The following is a 19,980-nucleotide window of genomic DNA, read 5'->3' as shown; positions in this document are numbered from 1 at the left end:
GCAGAGGGAAACAGCTGGCAGGAGGACAGGGCAGAGGGTGGCGGGTGGCGAGAACTCCCAGCTGTGCTGCTGCAGGGGACAGGGGGCAGAGGGGAGGGGGAAGCTCTGCCCCAGGACCAGAGCCCAGGGGCTTCCCAGTGCTGCGCCCCCACCCCTCTCTCTAGGCCAGGCTGCACCTGCAACTGTGCTTTTCAGCACTGAAGGGCTGCAAGTCCTCCTGCCACCAGCCACTGCCGCCCCCACACCTCCCCCCGCCCGCCAATCACCAGCGCTGGTGGCACTCCAGCCACCCCGACTCAGAGCCCGCCACATGGGGTGCACGCATGGCTCATCAGGGTGGGGCTCCTCAGAGCGCACCCTCCTCTGTGTCCTGCCCAGCTGGATATGGCCCCTGCTTCCTGCAGTGTGAAGAGAAGGCCCCCAAAGACCCCATCTGCTCAGGACTTCTGCCTCCAGGCTCCTGCTCCCCACCCGCTGAGCCAGTGGAGGGGGATCTCTGCGCTGGGGGCCTTCAGAGCCAGACTCTAAGCCCCAGAACCCTGAGGCTGCCATCTCTCCTTTCAGCTCAGTGGGGAGAAACACCTCCCTCCCAACTTCAGAGCTGTAAAGGCCTAGTTGGAGAGCTGGGAAGACGCCCTCTAGGCCTGCGAAGGCCACAGCAGCCGGGCCATACAGGGAGCCTGCAGGCTACAGACAGTCACCTCACGGGCTCTCCAGTGGTCCCCGAACCCCCCACCCCATTCTTCAGGGCCCCCCTCTGCCTGGGATGGTGAACAGGAAAGCATGTCTGCAGCCTCCGCCGGGACCACATCCCACTGGGTCTAACCCACCAAGTGCGTTTCCATCCAGGCCCTCCCTTTGCAGTCCTGGCCAAAGGCAAGGGCAAGTGTGGTCTCGGGCGGGTTCTGTGAGTTCCCAGGGGCCGATGACCATACAGCCAAGGACCTCAGGATGCAGCTCCGGAACAGGACTGCTGGGCCTGATGTCCCTCCCCCACCACTCAGTGCCCTGGGCCCCCGGACAGCCTCATCTTTACGGGGACCTGATAGGGCACCTGTCACCCAGGACTGACCGTGAAGAGCCTTCAGTCAAATAACCCACATAAAGCTCTTAACACATGTGCTGCACACAATGAAAACTAGCTAGTATCAATTCTACAACCATAAAAGTATTGCTTATGATATATAGCTAGTTCTCTATATTTATATAATAACAGTTATATAGATAATGACTATATAATACTTGGTGCCAATAATTACTGCACCTCCTTTCTTTCCTACCCCCCGTGGTGGCTAGTACCGGACTCCACCCTGAACCCTAACTCAGTGTTGTCGGCCAGCAGCTGGCAGGAGGCTATGTAAACTTAGGGAAGACCCAAGAAATCGCTTTTCCCTCCAGAGATCCTCTACCTCTCTTTATTTTTTTTTAAGATTTTATTTATTTATTTGACAGAGATAGAGACAGCCAGCGAGAGAGGGAACACAAGCAGGGGGAGTGGAAGAGGAAGAAGCAGGCTCCCAGCGGAGGAGCCTGATGTGGGGCTCGATCCCACAACTCCGGGATCACGCCCTGAGCCGCAGGCAGACGCTCAACCGCTGTGCCACCCACCTCTACCTCTCTTTAGATGGTCTGAGGGCAATGGGTGGTGGGGTTGAATGGGGGGAGTCCTGGTTTGTGGATAAAAATCCGAGTCTAGACCCTTAATTTGATACCAACAAAGGATAGTGACAAGAAAACAGGGCTTGCAACCAGAGACATTTGGGTCTTTATTGTAGTTGGGCCCACTGTGTGACCTTGAATTGCACCAGGGCCCACCATGTGACCTTGAGTTACACCCGGGCTAACTGGGAGAACTTGGACATGTCATTTCATTTCTAGGAGCCTCAGCTCATCTGTGACATGTGGGTAGTAATATCTGACTAGCACTGTATATTCAAAAACTTGGTTAAAGTAGGTCTTCCACGAATAACTCCGTTATTTTTATCCTATAAAGCCTGACTCCTTGAGACTCTGGCCCTTCCCCTTCATTTCTCACCTCCCTCCTGTGTGGTGAGCTCAGCATGATAGCTGCTTAGTCAGTAGTTTATAATGTAAAAACAGTTTTCCTTCATGACCACAGATGTCAGGGGACAAACAACAGTAGGGGGGCCACAAGGTCACAAGTCAAGTTTATTCCGTGCTTATGCAACTAGACAAGGTGCGGGGAATACAAGTTGAAAAAGATGGCCGTGCCCCTGCCCTCAGTTTACCCTCCATTTCTCATTTACCTTTGGCATCTGATGGATAGTAAATGCTCAATGAAGTTTGAAGAAATTAAGGGGGGATGAGAAGGAGGAAAAGTGGGGAGGAGGGGAGAAGAGAGAAGATCCCGCCTCAGTGATGGGAAGTGCCTAGAAGCACAGGCAAAGCTCAAAGCTAGTGGAGGAGGACTTGGCTTCAGGGAGGGCAGGCTGGTTAGGGAGCTGCAGAGAGAGGGGCGATTCCAGAATGGTAGGACGTCGATGACTTGGGACGGGTAACGTGAGTGAATGGCCGGCACAAGTTGCTGCCAAGCACCCAGGGAGAAGGGGGTCAGATTTTGGAGAAGGCGGTCAGGTACTGTCCTGTAGGCAGTGGAGTGCCATTAGACTTTCCACCCCTCGGAAAGGGAGAGAGAGCGCACGTGTAAAGTGGTGACTTAGGAAGAAAGCTCAGGATTGGACCTAAAAGCATTCACAGCTGTCAAAAGAACCCAGGCGGAGGTGGGGAGGGCCTGGACTTTGAGTTGCAGCGGTTGGAAAGGAGAGGAAAGGGTGGGTCTGAGAGATGCTATGGAGGAGGGGCTGGGCCACACTTGGCGATGGGGACAGATTGAAAATACAGCAGGAAAAGGAGGTCACGCTGATTGCCAGGCTTCACAGCAGGAGAACACCAGTGGGCACAGTGGGAAACTGAGGCAGAAAACTTGGGATGGATGGTGCAAGGTGTGTCGAGTGGGTGCAGCTCATACTCTGTGCCCAGAGCAGAGTTGTCTGGGTGTGGTGGGTGCACAGGCGTTGACTCCTGGAGGGAAGGACCACATCGTATCCATCTGTTTCTTACAAGACAGTGCAATGCCTGCCTCGTAACAGGTCACAATAAATGTGTGTTGAATCAGCAAATGTTCTCAAGGAGCTTCCTGTCTACTGACCATAATGCTCAGGAAGTTCTAGAAAAGATCCAGGCTCACTCACAGTTCACTTCCTGGGAGCAGGAACGACAGGGAAAGGAAACCAGTCTGTGAGGGAACGGGTGAAGAGTGGTTTTTTGGCCAGGAAACCACACCCATGGTTGGTACACTGTGTTCCTAAGGGCTCTGAAGCCCGAAAGAGAAGCCTCAAGGTGTGTCCGCTGGGTGAAAAGACAGTGCGCCCCATATGATTTCTCTCATCTATGGAACATAAGAACTAGGATGATCGGTAGGGGAAGAAAGGGATAAAGAAAGGGGGGGGTAATCAGAAGGGGGAATGAAACATGAGAGACTATGGACTATGAGAAACAAACTGAGGACTTCAGAGGGGAGGGGGGTGGGGGAATGGGATAGACCGGTGATGGGTAGTAAGGAGGGCACGTATTGCATGGTGCACTGGGTGTTATACACAACTAATGAATCATCGAGCTTTACATCGGAAACCGGGGATGTACTGTATGGTGACTAACATAATGTAATAAAAAATCATTTAAAAAAAAAAAAAAGACAGTGCGCCCCATCCCTCCACCTCCCCTCCACCCACAGCAACGTGACTTTTATCTACTCTAGACAGTGACACTCACCTTATGATTCTATTTGAAAAAGCATCTCCTTGATTCGAAAGAAAAAGTATTTCTAGTGGCATGTATTTAATGCACAGAAATTAAAATTAGATTGAAAAAGAAAATTGTCAGAGCACCAATCATTCCCTTGCAAAAATTAATGGGTAAATACTGTGCTTTGGGTGGGTTGTTGAGGCTGTACTATGTATCTCTCTCCGCTCCCCCCACCCCACCCAGGAGACGTTCTTTCCATAGAAAAGCCCAGGGGATCCAAAGGGACTCAATGCGGGAGCTCTCTCTGAAGCCTGCTGGGACGAATCAGACTGTCCTCAGCCCAGGCCTTCCCTGCCTCTTCCCTGCCCCTTCAGGCTGCTCTCTGTGGGCTCAGGGCTTATTGGGGGGGATCCTGTGGCTGCCCCAAAGCCTGGCTCTGAGCCACCATCCAAAGTGAGCTAGTGAGCACTCCATGGCCGGTCTCAGCTTTCCCTGCACCAACCAGGGCTCACCCCCGCCGCCTGCACCGCCCCCCCCCCCCCCCGGGATGCTCAATGTACCTCAGCTCTCTGTTATCCTCACCAACACCTGAGGAAGCGGGAGTGGGGTGGGAGGAGGGGACACCTCCCGCTGCAGGGTCCCCACCACTTGCTTAGGGCCTCCTCATTACAGTCCCTCTGCCCCCAGCTGACAAGCCGCTAATTCTCTCTGAGAACACAATCTCTGGCAGCCATTGCAGCTGTCTTGACACTGTCCTTCTTGCAAGAAAGATTTTGAGATAAAAGAAGGAGCTGTGAAATCATCATTGAGCCTGAAGAAAAGAGCCTCAGGAAAGAGTGCCACCACAGCCTTCCCCCTCCTCCCCTCCCTCTCCTCCTCTCTCCCTGCCCTTTTTCCCTTCCTGTCCCCTTATTCTGGCCTCTCCAGCTCCCTCCCATCTCCCTCACCCTCCTCACAGTCACCCCATCCTCTGGCTCTTTCTCCAGGCACCCTCCCCCACTTCTTCTTCCTGTTCTCTCTTCTCTTCCTCCTTCTCTCTCTCTCTCTTGTTTTGGTGCCAGAAACAGTCTAATTACAACAGAGAACTTGAAGAGACTGAGAGGAAAAAAAATAAATAAACCCACCACACATAGCTGATTAAAATGTCCTATGAAATCTAATTTGTAAAGCTCAAATCAGAATAAAAAGTGTTACTCCCACAATTCAGGGCCAATTTGATTTTTAATGAGACTCCTCAGAGACCCAGCCAAGATCTCATCAGGTTGCAGATGCGGCTACCTTCCCACCTGCCACAGGCTCTCTGAGGCGGACCTTCACCTCTGCTCTCGGGGAGCCCACCACCGGCTCTGCCACCCTGGCCCACTTGCCTCGGCTTCTTTAACATGTCCGTCACTCCCTTCTTCGGACCACCTGCTGCTGAGAGCATGGCCTTACCAGCAGTCTGAGCCTGGGCCGTCGGGTCCCAGGATGGGCAACAGCTAGTGCCCAGGACCTCTGTGACCATCCCTGACTCTCCCATGCCCACCTGGTCCACCTTTCCTGAGTTGTGTGTCTGCATCGGCTGGACAGGGTATGGGAAAGAATGTGGGCTTGGACGTCACAGGGACCCCGGTCAGACCCCGGCTCCACCACTCATTAGCTGTGTGGTCTTGAGGAGGTTACATTGCCTCTCTGATCCTGTTTTCCTTGCTGTAACATCGGGCCGTGTCTGCCCTGACATGTCATTAAACAGGTTACAGAAAGGGGGGCACATGAAGCACTTTCTGCTGTGGGCCAGGGGCTCAGTAAATGTCAATGTCCTCTTGTCCATGCACCTGTGACCTCCCAGGGAACACGGATCACGTCAGCCCGCTTCCTCAGCTTTCCCTCCAGGGCCAGCTTAGGGATCTGGGAACAGCACAACTCAGCAGGTGAAAATACAGTCTTTAGAGCCAGAAAGTCTTGCCTTTGCAGCCCTTGTCCTGCCGCTAGGCACTTCCTGGATAATTTAGTTAACATCCACGCCCCTGCGAACGGGGCTTGGTGAGGTGCCAGGGTTACGGCTACTGTAAAGCTAAAGGTAATGCACACTTGGTACTTGCTCAGTCATTACCAAGCACTACCTTGGGCCCCATTTCCTCCTCCAGAAAACGGGGATCAACATAGTACCTACCTCCTAGGTTGTTATGATGGTGAAGAAGTTAATGAGCCAATATTTTAAAACAGAGCAGCGGCTGGCACGGGGTACACACTGTGGGTGTGTCTGGGTCACCACACGTGAGCTGGCTGGTTTGGATGGCTCGGGGCCGTCTTGCTCCCAGGGGTACATGGGAGAGCTTGGGGTCATGCCCATGACCTTCTCCCAGGTGGTAGGGAAGCCGGAGCTGGGGTTGCCCCCCGCCCCGGAAAGAAAGGAACAAAGAGGGTGTTCCTGCCCGCGTTGTGCCACACTGTACGAGCCTGGGAACCACTGAAACAATAATGTTTTCCCTGGATTCTCGGCTTTTTACCCAAGCCGCACTAGTCCCCTCCCCTTGCCTTCTTGAGGCAACCCCCACAGGACGCTTGCAGCTGGAGGGAGCTCTCCTGCCTCTGCCCTGTTGTGAGAGGAGATGCAAGCCAGCAAGTAAGAGCCAGCCCAGTGGAAAGTGGCAGAGCTCGTCCGGAGGGCAGTGGGCACGGCCTCCTTGGGGGTTGGAGGAGGCCGGATCACGGTGGGAGTGTGTGGTGAGGATTGATGAGTGGGGCAGCTGAGTGGCGAGCCAGCTGCTAAAAGCAGCGAATTAAGTGGGGGCAGGTAGGAAGCTGCTGCGGAGCCCCAGGCAGGACGTAAGATGCTGGGGGCGGTGGGGGGGTGGTTGCTTCTCCCCTGGGCCAGCCTCTGCTCTGCTTCTTAACTTGAAGCGAAGTCCTCCAGGCACTGCACTACGACCTGCAAGTAACTGACCGCTGTGCTTGTCTCCTTCCTAGGCCAAGTATACTCCTTCAGCCAGCAACCCCAGGACCAGGCCGTGGTGTCGGGCCAGCCAGTGACACTGCTGTGCGCCATCCCCGAGTATGATGGCTTCGTCCTGTGGATCAAAGACGGCTTGGCTCTGGGTGTGGGCAGGGACCTCTCAAGTGAGTACCCCCAGACTTCCCCAGGAAGGCCTGGAACCCGTCCCTGCCGGACCCACCCACCCTCCTAGGGAACCCCCATCTTCATGGGCATTTGGAGATTAACTCTCCAGGTTTCATTGTACATCCCCCTGGTGGCCAAACCCCAACAGCAGAGCCCTGGAGGATCTCTTCAAAAGTCAAACACGATTCAGGGGCGCCTGGGTGGCACAACGGTTAAGCGTCTGCCTTCGGCTCAGGGCGTGATCCTGGCGTTCTGGGATCCAGCCCCACATCAGGCTCCTCTGCTAGGAGCCTGCTTCTTCCTCTCCCACTCCCCCTGCTTGTGTTCCCTCTCTCGCTGGCTGTCTCTATCGCTGTCGAATAAATAAATAAAATCTTAAAAAAAAAAAAAAAGTCAAACACAATTCAAGTCAAGGCAGATTCCTAGAAGTAACAGGTTCCTGTTTCTTGATCCAAAATGTATCCCCCACTTAAGTCACCACCTGGTTCTTGCTGGGCTCCCAACCATTAAAGGGAGCCAAAGAAATTGAAAACTCACAAAGTAACCCAGTTGGTTTTAGGGGTTACCATGTGATGGGAAGCAAAGACAAGGAGCGTTTAAAGTTCAAACTTCGTGGAGCCCACCCAGGCTGGTATCGAGCAAGATGTCCCGGTGGGCTCCCGTCGCTGGCAGCTGAGCTCCCCGGTTGGTGCGATGCCCTGTCATCTGTTAACCATTATGAATGTCAACCCTTAAGCTCACACAGATGTCTTTCCGATCCATCCTCTCCCCCGGGGGGGAAAAGAATAGAATCATCCTCCCGGTCACTCACCCATCAGCAATTATTATTCTCCCCTGGGGAGGGCAGGCATGTGACCGCTTGCAAGGCTTAGCATAACCTGGAAAATTCAGAACAAGGTATCTGGGTGTCCCCACCCCTGGGGAACGGCTGAGGGTAGAAGGAGGAGGGAAAAAAAAATACGTATTCGACCGAGAAGTAGCTTTGCTTCTCTCGTGGTATACAGCTGCAGGAAAATAAAAATCGAAGTGCACTCAGGAACATGATGGTTGGGAAATTAATATTTTAAAATGTGAGTTATGTCTTGCCAAAAATGTATATTGAAACATTATAGCCACGGTCAATAGCATCACCCGGTTTGAGTGCTGCAGCCCAGCTGAGCATGGATAAAATACACAATAATATCTCCAAAATATACTGTGCCGCCATAAAATTTAAGTATTATGGGAACCAGCCAATTTCAGGGGCTCTGAACTTCCTTACCCTAGAGAAACTGGGGGAATGATCTCACCTTCCTAAACTAGAATCACTCATGCTCTGCGTGGCTCTGAGCTTGGACCAGCATCGTTGCAAGCCAAGGAGGTGCTCTGGGTTCCTGGTCAGTGGTTTGCAGCCTCCGGTCAAGGACTGGGGTCTTTTTGGCTTGGTGGCCAAGAGGAAGCCGCGGGTCACCACAGACGTTCATCACCACATGCATAACTGACCCGCTGGCATCCAATTCCATGAATGGCTTTCTGGGATCAGGATTGGGTCCTGCTAAGTTCTGAGAGACAATGGGGTTCTGATGAACTGGGGTCTCTTTGCTCTCTGACTTGACTCCATGTATACAAAGAAGGTTGTCCATCTCCTTGCAAAGCCAATAAATTCAAATTCCTGGTATTTTCTCTTTGATCACCAATCCCCAAAAAAGCATCATGACGATAATGACAGAAACTCACATGCTCGATAAATACTGCTTGCTTGCCTGACAAGAAAGGGAGAGTGATAGATCTCGATTTCATTCAGCAAGTATTCACAGAGCACTCGATAACGGCACAGGTTTCCCTGTGGGGAAACTGAGGCCCAGAATTACGAGACTTCAACCTGCCTGGTTCTATCCTCTTCTGTTTTAACTTTATCCTTTTCTGTGTGGCCCAGCTCAGTGGACCAGGAATCATGCCCTCACTCACTGAAGACCTGTCTTTCTGGTCACCAAGGCTGGAAAACACTTTCGAAGGAAATGATTTATAAATGCATGCCCTCATATTGATAGAACATTCTTCTTCTAAGAAGCGCAAGCGATTCTTAAACATTATGTCATAAATCTACAATGATCCAGGGAGAAAAAGAAGGATTGCCCCCTCTATTTGACAGGTAAACAAAGTCACAGTCGAGAAAGAAATTGAGTCAAATGTACACCCAGTCACAGTGTGTGGGACCCCGGCACCTCACACCCAAAAAGCCTGACACCCTGCATTTTCTTGCTTCTAAAGACAGAGACCTTTTTGGCTGTCCCATCTCACTGTCATTTTTCTTTAAACCAGCATTTATAGACTCTTTACTGCGTGTCACGCACTTAACATGGATGACCCCGCTTAATCTTCACCATGAGTCTACGAGATACTGATATTGTCCCCATTTTGCTGATGAGGAGACAGAAGCACGAAGAAGTTAAAGTAATTTAGCCAAGACAACAGAGTTAGGAAGTGATAGACCCGGGCATTTGAACCCAGGCACTTGGACTGTAGAACCCAGACCCCAATAATTTTGCCTTCCCTGAGCATAGCAAGAGAGAGTAATGATACTATGGAAGGAGCTAGAACTTGCTCAGAATCAATGCCTCTGGGCCTGTGTTTTCCAAAGATCCTGCCAGTCCTTGGGATAGCATTGCAGCTCGTTGGCTAATTAGGCAAATACAAACAAACCCATCACTGATGTTTTCAGCAGCTCATGAGAGCGAAATCCTGCTGCTGCTAGCTTGCAAGACAACAAAAACACAAGCTCCAGCCAAGATGCCTGCAGGAGACCAGGGACTAATCAAGGACAGCGGGATCCAGAGGCTGGGCCGGAAGGGCTGGGGGCAGTGAGCCAGCTACATTGAGGGCAAGCAGCGGGGAGAGGGCTGGGCAGGAACCCGTTTCCAGCCCCTTGTCCTGGCCCTGGGGAGAGCCAGCTTAACTTACCTGGGCTTCTTCCCAAAGCCCAGCAGAGGGCAGGAAGGGCGGGAAGGAGGGGAAGTGGTGCTCTCGGGGGTACAGCCGACTGCCTTGTGAGCATCTCTGGCCCGGCCAGAACAGCTGTGCAGGGCAGGGCCGTTTGATCGCACGATGGGGATGATGCTAGCCATGAAGCCATGAGCCTGAAGGGCTCAGCCACACAGGAAGCCCCCAGAATACATCCTGGGAAGGATCACAGCTATGTTTCTGACCAAGAATGGGTGCCAGTGGCCCCTGTATGGCTCACCCTGGGGGAGGCCTGCCCCACCTCTGCAAGACCCTTAGCTTATGATGGGAGGGACCTTAGAGCTCCAATATTCCATCTAGGATAGTAATCTGTTCTGCAGTACCCCTGACAGGTGATCGCCAACCTGTGCTTGAATGCCGCTACTAGTGGGGACCTCACTACCACCTCTGGCAACCCAGATCCTTGTTGGACCTTTCAAATTATATTAAGAATATTCTAAAGTATTTCCCTGTATTAATTCTGTCCACTGGTGCTAGTGCTGTCCTTGGGATTTATGTGAACACATCTAACCCACACTGAGAGACGGGAATATTTGGAGAGCATTTGCATGCCCCTGTCTCTCTGTTTCTGTCTGTCTCTCTCTCTCTCTCTCTCTCACTGGCTTAAGCCCTAGTCTTCTCTTTGAAAGGCCAGATAGGCCAACCCCCTCTTCCTATGGCACATTTCTGAGAACTCACACTGTCCAGGCAAAGGTCTTTTAGAAAGAGGAGCAGTTTGGAGCTGCCGGAGGGTGGGCGGGCCTCTGAGGAGAGAAGGGAAGAGAACAGAGCAGGAAGCTGGGGAAATAAAGCTCAGGCAAGGGGACGATGGAAAAGAGATCCTTCTGGAAGAGACTAAGGAGGTCTAGGGCCCAAGGTCCGGGACAGGGGATCTGCCCAACCTGGCCAGCCACGACTTATATGGGCATTTATATTCACCATACACAGCAGGAAGGCCGATTAATGATTAATCATTCTCAAATTTTTATTTATCCATTATTCATCACCAGTAGTATAAGGGGCCCCACATTCCTAAGTGTCCTGAGTGCCTTGTAAGTGCTTAATCAGGCCCTGGGGTCTGAGGTGGGTAGTAGAAGTAACCAGAATAGGGCCCTTGATGGTTCAAAGTGGCCAGAGAATGCCAGGCACTGGTAGGGTGGGCCTCAATTTCTGCTTCCTGCCCATTCCGAACAAAACTTGCCCCCCAAAGTCATTCTTGATTCTTTTCCAGAGATTTCTCTTTTCTTCTCTCTCTCTGACTCTGTCTGCTGAGAATCGCAGCCTGGGTCTCTCTGTCTCTCTGTGTGTTTCCTTATCAAAATGCATGTCTGGTTGGTAAACCACAGCGCTGAGCTCACTGCTTACCAGAGCACTGACCCTGCTGCGTCTGCCCACACGTAGCATTTCCATCTCCGCTCTATCTTCCCTGATCATAGCTTCTCCAACATTCCTAAACCTACACACACACCCCCACACGCACACCCACGCTGCCCAATCCCCGGGAAGAGTTCTCGTTTTTGTGCTCCTCACACCCAGGTCAGGGCCCTGAGCATCGCCAGCTCTGCCAGCCTCCAAGACCACCCCCTGCTCACATGTCCCACCACCCGGCCTGTTTGGCGGGAGTGCCTCCTCGACCTCTGGCCCCACCCCCCCCCGACATGCCTACTGTCTCCACAGGTTACCCGCAGTACCTGGTGGTAGGGAACCACCTGTCAGGGGAGCATCACCTGAAGATCCTGCGAGCAGAGCTGCAAGACGACGCCGTGTACGAGTGCCAGGCCATCCAGGCCGCCATTCGCTCTCGCCCCGCACGCCTCACTGTCCTGGGTAAGAACCGTTGATACGCGGGGGCCGAGGATGCTGCGGGAAGCACCACGCGCTCGGTTCCAGAAGGGCCTCCCTGCTGGGCAAAGCCCAAAGGGGTTATCACACTGGGCTCCAGCCGCTGCTGCCCCCACCGGGTCAGGACCCACTTTCCCCGCCAAAAAGGGGAAAGTGAAAGTTTCAGCTCTGGAAATCGGAAGGCGGCTGCTAACCGACCTGTGACCCTGTCCAACCCCGGGGGGTTTGACTCCAGCTTAAGGGGCTGAAAGGGGCTCCTGAATGCCCATTTATTCCACCAGGAAGAGCGTTCTGTACACATGATGGTTGTCAGGCCGTGTGCTAGGCGATGGAGATACGGAGAAGAATGTGATACGTCCTTGAGTCCATTCTTTCTCCCCCTGGGTGCTAACAAAGCATGATTTCAGCATCCCTAGGGACCACGACTGCACCTGTTCCTTCTCCACCCTCTGCTGCTCCCTGGGAACCCTGGCTCTCAGCTGGAGAACCGACTGCCTAAATCATCCCTAGGAAAGTTTGTTTTGGGCTCTTACGCCAAATCAGACCTTTGCCCCCTTGGCCTTTCTTCCTCTTGGCTTCCTAGGAGACCAATGCCCCTTGGACACCCTGCTTGAGAGGTCCCCACTCCTTCACTCAGGCAGACCTGCCTGAAGACAAGGGAGAGAGCTCGCCCACCTCTTAAACAGCCCCCTTCTGATTTCGAGGTCAGGCCCTGTCGACTCCCTCCTCCAGCCAGCTGCTACTGAGGCCCAAGGCCCTTGAGAACCTAGCCTCACACAGACGGCATAAGAGGAGACATGGGCATATGCTCTACAGTCCCTGTCAGAGCACTTCCCTGTACATTACCTCAGCAGTTCCAACGCAAGACAGTGGGACAGGGATTGTGCCCCAGATGAGAAACTGAGGCTCAGAGATGCCAAGGGCCCGGCCCCAAGGGTCTCCCGGCTAGGGCTCCAACGCCACCGCCCTGCCCCCTCAGTGAGACTCCGCCAGCTCCGGGTGGGACGGGGCACAGGCCGCAGAGAGGGGAGCCTGGGCTCCACCCTGCCTGCCTCTTACCAGCTGCTGTGAAGCTGGGACCACAGGGTCAGCAGCTGGGGGGCGGCCTCCTCACCTGGTGGATAAGGAGTGTGGCGGCCTTGATGAAATATTTAGGAGCGTGTCAGGTTATCTTCAGATCGACACGGCAGCACGCGGGGCACAGTATCCCAAGCACGACCGCGAGCCCCAGAGGACCACTTACCGAGCTGGGAGCTGGGCTTCTCAGGGACGGGAGGCAGAACTCAGGGCCGGCCCCCCAGACCCTCCCTCAACCCCAGAGTCTCCTCTAGTCTGCGATGAAGGAAAGAAGAAAGAAACCGGGGCTGGCAGGGCATGTAAGCTGGGACGGCTTGGTCCAGAAGGGCCTGCAGAAGAGTAATCAGGGATATGAAAGGGAGAGGCGGACATCTTCGTCTCTCCCAACGTGGAGGCTAAAATGGGAATGGGGGTACAGTGTGGTGTGGCGGTGTGGACACGAGTGGGAGGAGTTAGTGTCTAATATGTTTTCTGATTTCTGAGTGTTGTGCAATGTCAGAACAGATTCGTGCATCTCCACAGACAATTCCGTTCCCCACCCTCAAAATAATCTGCCTTCTGCTGTCTTGTCCCCCTTCGAGAAGGTACCAAAGAATGCTAAGTTGAGAAGGACCTAAGCACTGCCCACTCCTGACTTCGCGCAGGACCTGAACTAGATGGAGATGCTTCTCGTCCTCATGTTCTCGTCCTACCGTCAGAGCTTTGCCCGGTGGCGCCCAGCCATTCACAGCCTGCCTCCCCTCTCCTCTCTCAGGGAGATAACCAAGCCCAGATTATTCCAAATGTTGTACAGATGAGGAAATTGAGACTCAGAGAGCGGAGCCACTCACAGCTTAATTACCACTCAAAATAGACCCCAGATTGTCCAACTCCAAACCAGTGGTGTCCACGTCCCGAGATGCCGGCACAATCTCCTTTGTCTGGTTGCTTCAGGGCCGGGCTGCTGAGAGCAGGGCCACAGAATCTCACCGGGACAGAGTTGGTTTTGTCTTAGGTCACATCGAAAAGGCTCCCCGGTCTCCCTCTCCTGTGGCCAGACCTGGCACAGAGCTGCTTTGTGTGGGGAAAATGTTTTACGAGTCTGGAAGGCAGCTGAAGAGGGGGAAGGAGGAGTTTCCAGGTAACCCCGGCAGGCTAGCCTCTGCTGGATTCCTGAGAGCTGGAAAAAGAGCCTGAGCAGGCATGTGTCCAGCACCCTTTCCTCAAAGAGTCCACTGACATCGGTCCTCCTAACAAAGTAACCCCAGGCGAGAAAGAGCTGCCCCAGGCTCTGCCTCCAGCCCCTCTTGATCACCCGGGGTCCCACCCCTGAGCTGGCCCTGCAGGTGCCCCCCCATCCTTGGCGGGTCCAGCAGGCAACCAGCCCAACTGAATTTCTTTGCGGTATACAGCCCCACCTACTGCCCTGGAGAGAGGCCCCGCGTGCAGAAGCTGACCCAGCCTTCTGGAAAGGGAGCTCTGGTCTGCTCACCATGCTGAGTAGAGGGGTGTTTCTACCCTGGCCAGCCAGCTTGCCAACCAAGACCCCATCTGCTTTGCTGTGACATCTCAGCCCGGGAAAATGTCCCAGCCAGTTCCCCAAGGGAGGGGCTGCCTTCCCTGTGTTCCAGGAATGAGAGAGCTTCCTAATTTAGTCTGTATTTGCCTGAGATAGATTTTTAATTAAATAAAGTAAGAGCCTGATTAGAACCTGCGGAAGATGTGAGAGCAGAATCAGATGGTATTCCAGCAAAATTGCAAAGCAAACACTTTGGCTGGAACAGAGGGAGACCCCTGGGGGTCTTCCATCAAAGCACCAAGTGAGGAGGGCAAATACGAGAAATTATATAGCCAACAGATGTGCATTGTTAAAATATGCATCTGCCAGCAGCCTGCTTGGAGAAGCCAGAGGGCCAGCTCACAGAGCCCATGGTGCTCCAGGGAGGGCGTGGGGACCCAGCCCCGACAGCCAAGCCTAGAGTCACAGACACATTAATTAGCCTTGTGTTTCCAGCTCTCAGATGCAATCAGGCAAGGAGCAACTTGGAGCTGAGCATTTGCTACCCTGGGAGGCAGAGGGAGGGAGCTAGGGGACCAGGAGAGCAAGAGGGGGAAGGGACAGAGTTTGGGAAGCCGAGCCAGGCAAAGACTCCGGGGCCGCGGCCCAGGTTAATGGCCAGGCTGCATTCCCTCTGCGGCACAGAGGACCATGCCTTGACTCGGGCCTGGTCAAGACAGGCATCTTTCCACCTGCAGAACGTCTCGAGAATCATGGTACCCAGAGCAGCAGACTTGGAGGCAACAGTCATGGTCTTGCCATTAACCAGCTGTGTGATCTTGGCCCTGATACTCCACCTCTCTGGGTCTCAGTTTCCTCATCTGTAACATGAAGGAGGTTGATCGATAAGATGGTCACTAAGAACTGTCGGGCTCCCAAAACACCGTGACTTCTACAATAAGGAGCCCTGCTTGCGGCACCAAGTAGTTTAGGAAGATGGCCCATCCCCCACCGGAGCCAGAATTCACATGGAGACTGAGGCGCAGAAGGTAATAGAGTGTTTTGTGCAGCACCCTACTTTGATTCTGGAGAGGGGAACTCTCAAAGTCCTGCCCAGCCCTGGGATTCTGGACTCGGCTCTACGTCTTAACCCAAGAGTCCTCCCTCTGTCTGCAGCTTCCCTGCTTTCCGAGCCATGGCTGCGGGCACTCAGCTTAGCAGGACATCATAGGACCCCCGTGGACGTGTGCAGAGCCGGGGTATAGCAGGCAGAGTCAGGGGCTGGCGGCAGAACCCCTACATGCAGCTTACTCACAGTGTGACCTTGGGTGGGGTCCTTAGCGCTCCCACGGGGGCTCTGGTTCAACTCTCTATAACCAGCACTTAGTATACGGTAGGTCCTCAATACTATTTGGGGTTTTTTAAATGAATGAATGAATGAATGAATGAATGAATGAATGAATGAATGAGTGGAGTTTCTCGTTCCTCATCTATAACATGAGGATAATAAAAATACAAATCTCCCAGAACTGTTGTGAGCACCAGACTAACACACCCCCCCAACTAACACACACACACACACACACACACACACACACACACACAGGCAGACTGCGTCCTTCTCCCACCTGCAGGGACCCCAGGGTTGACAAATATCTCTACTGCTCCAGGGCCAGAGCCGTAAGGACAGTACTGCATTTGATCTTGCTAACCGCCCAAAAATTTGAGAATCGAGGAGTTGGACAACCCAGATCAGGGAGGAAATGGAAGCCAAGGTCTTAAACAACAAATATTTCCTGAGCACCTACTAGGTGCCAAGCACTGAGCTAGGCAAGTAAGGTTCATCGGTCAGTGGAAGGGAAAGCCAGCCCTGCCCTGGTGAGCCTGTGTTCTAGCAGAGAGAGAGCCAGTCAATCAGCAGTAAAGAGATTAAACAAGCACCTTGCGTCTTTCCGCAGGACGTTGGATGATAACGACCACTGTGAAACCGAGAAACTAGAGCAGGGTGAGGGGGATTGGAAGTAGGCAGCGGAGGATGGTGGATGGTGGGTTAATTATTTAAAAGGGTGTTTTCCCAGTCTTCCTCCCATTTCCCTCATCTTCCTGGCCCGTTCTAATATTAACTCTGCTGTCTTGTGGCTCCCATTAGAAACAAAGCTTTCTAAATCAACATGAATTATTTAATGATGGAGACTAAGTCAATTCAAATAAAGAGGGCGTCTTTAAAGTGATGTCAAGCTCCAGACACTGACGGGGCCAACAGAGAAGGTCCGGACGGGTCCCTGAGTTTCCAGAGCCACGAGCCTCCTCTGTATCTCTCCACCAGGGCAGCTGTAGGGCCCGGGTACCCTAAGTGCCTGGCATTGGCAGCACCCCCCAATTCCCAATCCCCTCATCCTTGGGGGAGTGGGGGGCAGGGTGGGTCCAGAGAGAGAAAGTGAATAGCTCGGGTCATCCAGCAAGGGAAGGCAGAGCTGAAACACGGCCCAAGAGCACTGGCTTTTAAAAAGGGTCTTCCAGAAACTGGTGGCAAGAAACCCAGCCACAGGCTCCCTGTCAGTAAGGGACAGACCGACCTGTTCTTCAGGGGTGAGAAAGCACCCCAAAGAACAGAGCCCAAACCCTCTCTGAAGCTTGCCCTCTGCTTTCCCTCCAGCCCCTGCTCCAGCACCCCCTTTGCTCCAGGGACAAGAACCAGCTCACAGCTCCCTCCACTGCCCACACTTCGTGGCTTCATGCCTGTGTGTTGCTGCCTGGAATGTCCTTCCCTCCTTTCTTCCCTTGGCCCACTCTTGCTCCCCTGTCGGGATCCATCTTGGACATCACCTCCTCCAGGAAGCCTTCCCTGAACACCACATGGCCTGCCTGTCCCACTCTGTGCTCCCTTAGCCTTCCATCCACACCTCAGTCACAACACTCAACACATGATCTTGCAAGGAACCGTTTCCCTGTCTGTCTCCCCCAGTGGGTCTCTAGGCATCCGGCCCAGCGCAGCCTGCAGGCATACACTGGGTGCTCAGCAATGCTCATCATGTAACCGTAGCAAGAGGGCTTGGGGCAAACTGCAGGGAGTTTGCACTGCACCTCACCGCGGAGAACGGTACCTGGCAGATTCTGAGCCCCACAGTTGTGTCATATTGTGCCATGTTGTGTCGTGTTGTGTCGTGTTGTGTTTAGAGGGACAACGAGGCTTCAGGGTAACATCCCAGACTTTGAAAGCCAGATGGCCAACGCCGGAAATCTAGCTATGTCACTTTACCAGTGCTGCGACCTTGGAAGTGTCCCCTGCCCGCTGTGCCTCAGTTTCCTCATAGGTAAAATGGGGGTATAGTCCTCCCTGTGCCCATAGGGTCCTAGAGAGGATTTAACGGGATAATTGATAGAAGACATTTCTCAAAACAGCGCCCGGTAAGCGGCAAAGCCCAGAAGCCCTGGCTGTTACTATCATACCCGTGGCGGTTGTTACTACTATTATTTTTGCCGTGCTAAAGCAACACCAACAAGCAGCTCCTCCTTCCTGGGGGGTCGGGCTCTGCGTCCTCGAGAGGCTTGGCCAACCAGCATGCAAGGCAGAAAGACATGAATCCTGAGGGCCCCTCCCGGCCTCGCGCGCCTGGGAAGACAAGCAGAATTGATTTCCTTATCTCCTTATTAAGCGTGTTTTGCCTGGGCCCCGGCCTGGTCTTAGGTGCTGTTTCTCATTTGTGCTGTGTGCCTGCTTCCTGCCACATTCATTACCCTGCAGTCACCCTCAAATAGGGGCAGCAAACAAGCCAGAGATGGGAGAGAGGAGCAAAGGAAGCATCCTTATCTCCTGAAGTTCCAGATGGGAGCCAGGCGTCTGAGCTATTGTGCACCTCAGCCCCACCCCCCCAGCTCCCACCCCTGCCACCAGCTGCTTCCCACTCCCTTCCTGCCATTCTGCCCTTCTTGGGGGCCCTCCTCCGTGTCTCTTGAGCCACTGCACACCCCTCTTGGCCCTCCCGATTTAACTCTGCTTACCTGCTTTGGCAGGTTATAAGGTGAGCGTGGCCTGAGGGCACTGAGTTACCTTAAGGTGACTACTAGTCTCCGACTTCGAAATTGCATTATAATATAATTATATTCTATCATATTGAGGGTAGTTAGCCATATGCCCCCCTGAGTAGCTGCCCGCAGCAGTTGTCGGTGGCAAGTGGAGGCTGGGGGGGAGGCAGTGATGGAGGGTCTCTCTGGAGGTCCCTATAGTCACGGGGTCAAGTACGTAGAACACTTCAGAGCTGGGCCTTCCCTCCTGCTGCCCCCCAACAGTCTCCCCCTGGTTCTCTAATCTGCCATGGAAAGGAATGCCTGTCCCCCACGGCCTGACACCCATCTCCCTGTCCTTCATTTCAACCTCAGTGTCAGGACAACTTGCAAGGCTCCAAAGCGTTCTGGGGTCCATCAGGGATGGAGGCAACCTCAGTGCTTCCCTCTCGGCCTGTATGTAGGAGGCAGAGGGCAGGCAGGAAGTGAGGAGACCTGATGCCAGGGCCCCCACCCCTGCCTTCCCCTACCCAGACCCAGCCAATGAGAAGAGAGCTAACCGGCCTATTTAGGTTGCCTCGCTGGAGTGGCCCGGAGGCCCAACACTGCCTTGGGCTGGAGGCAGCATCCCCAGTGGCCAACCGAGGGCCAGCCCCTCCCCTCCGCCTTCTAGCATCTCTTGCTTTCAACACCAGCATGAGGGAAGTCAGGAAGATTCTGTAGGAGCCCACTGGGTCTGCTGCCCATGCAATGCTCTCAGTCTCCTGCTCCCCACCCCCACCACCCCATACATAGTTCTGCTGACCCCTCAGGGTCCCCATCACTCCATGCCTGAGGCTCCGCAGGCAGCCCCACGCCCCTGAAGGGTGCCACCGTCATACCCAGGGCACTGGCACTCCTCCAGGTTTAAGCAGGACAGGGACCCTCACCTGAAGGCTGGAAGACACGCATCATTGCCCCAGGCCAGCCACTGACAATGCAGGCCCAGGCCCTCGCCATGAGACCCGGGATAGTGATACATAACCATCTCTGGACCCTCTCTCTCCCCCTCTCTCTCTCTCTGATAAAATCAGGAGCTGGGAAGAGGAAGTGCAAATCCACACCACAGTTTGACTGTGATTCACCTTCATTAGACGGTGGTTTGGGGGTCGGGCCTGGGGGGCATTGTTCCCATTGTTCCCTGGCGCTGAGGAGCAAGGCTAATAGTTCTCCCACTGCTTTAACCAAGCGTGACCCTGGGAGACACCGATCAGACTGCACTACTCAGCAAAGGGGAGCGTGAGCTCAGACCATGGAGAGCTGCAAAAGTCAGGACCTTGATCCTCTGGCGTCCAACCTTTGCCATTCGGCAAGGAACCAGCAGCTTCGGGAAGTGAGAGCACTGCCCTGAGGGGGCCGTCGCCTGCTCTGCCATCATGGGGCTGCTTCCTCTGCCTTGGGCCTGGCTTCCCACATCCCTTCCAAGCCCAGGCGAGAGCCCACTTGTGTCCGGGTGGCTTGCCGGAGCCCCGTCAGGAAACCCGGCTGGCCACGTACGAGGCTCCCTGTTCATCCATCAGCTGTAGACACACACAGACACCTCACCTCAAGGACAAATGCACGCACACACACACACACACAATTCAGAGCAGGGCCGAATCATGGGGAAAGATTCGGGGACACAGTCACAAGAATCTGTCACAGTTGGAAATGGACAGATCTTAGTAACTCAACAAAAGTATTGACCCTCCCACCC

At 53.8% G+C, this 19,980-nt stretch overlaps 1 protein-coding gene and 1 long non-coding RNA gene across 2 annotated transcripts in view; one reads left to right on the top strand and one right to left on the bottom strand.

Moving 5' to 3' along the window:
• KIRREL3 (kirre like nephrin family adhesion molecule 3) overlaps positions 1-19,980 on the top strand; it is a 534,044-nt gene that overhangs the window by 433,757 nt on the left and 80,307 nt on the right. Inside the window, exons 3-4 of the mRNA XM_026505424.4 lie at positions 6,715-6,864; positions 11,522-11,671. Coding sequence (XP_026361209.3) covers positions 6,715-6,864; positions 11,522-11,671 — 300 coding nt within the window. The remainder of the gene's footprint in view (positions 1-6,714; positions 6,865-11,521; positions 11,672-19,980) is intronic.
• Positions 1-19,980, bottom strand: part of LOC130544550 (uncharacterized) — an 83,670-nt gene that overhangs the window by 23,168 nt on the left and 40,522 nt on the right. The gene's annotated exons all lie outside the window — the stretch shown is intronic.

The sequence above is a fragment of the Ursus arctos genome, unplaced genomic scaffold, assembly GCF_023065955.2.
Source record: "Ursus arctos isolate Adak ecotype North America unplaced genomic scaffold, UrsArc2.0 scaffold_22, whole genome shotgun sequence".
Taxonomy (NCBI): domain Eukaryota; kingdom Metazoa; phylum Chordata; class Mammalia; order Carnivora; family Ursidae; genus Ursus; species Ursus arctos.
This window is presented reverse-complemented; position numbering and strand designations above follow the sequence as displayed.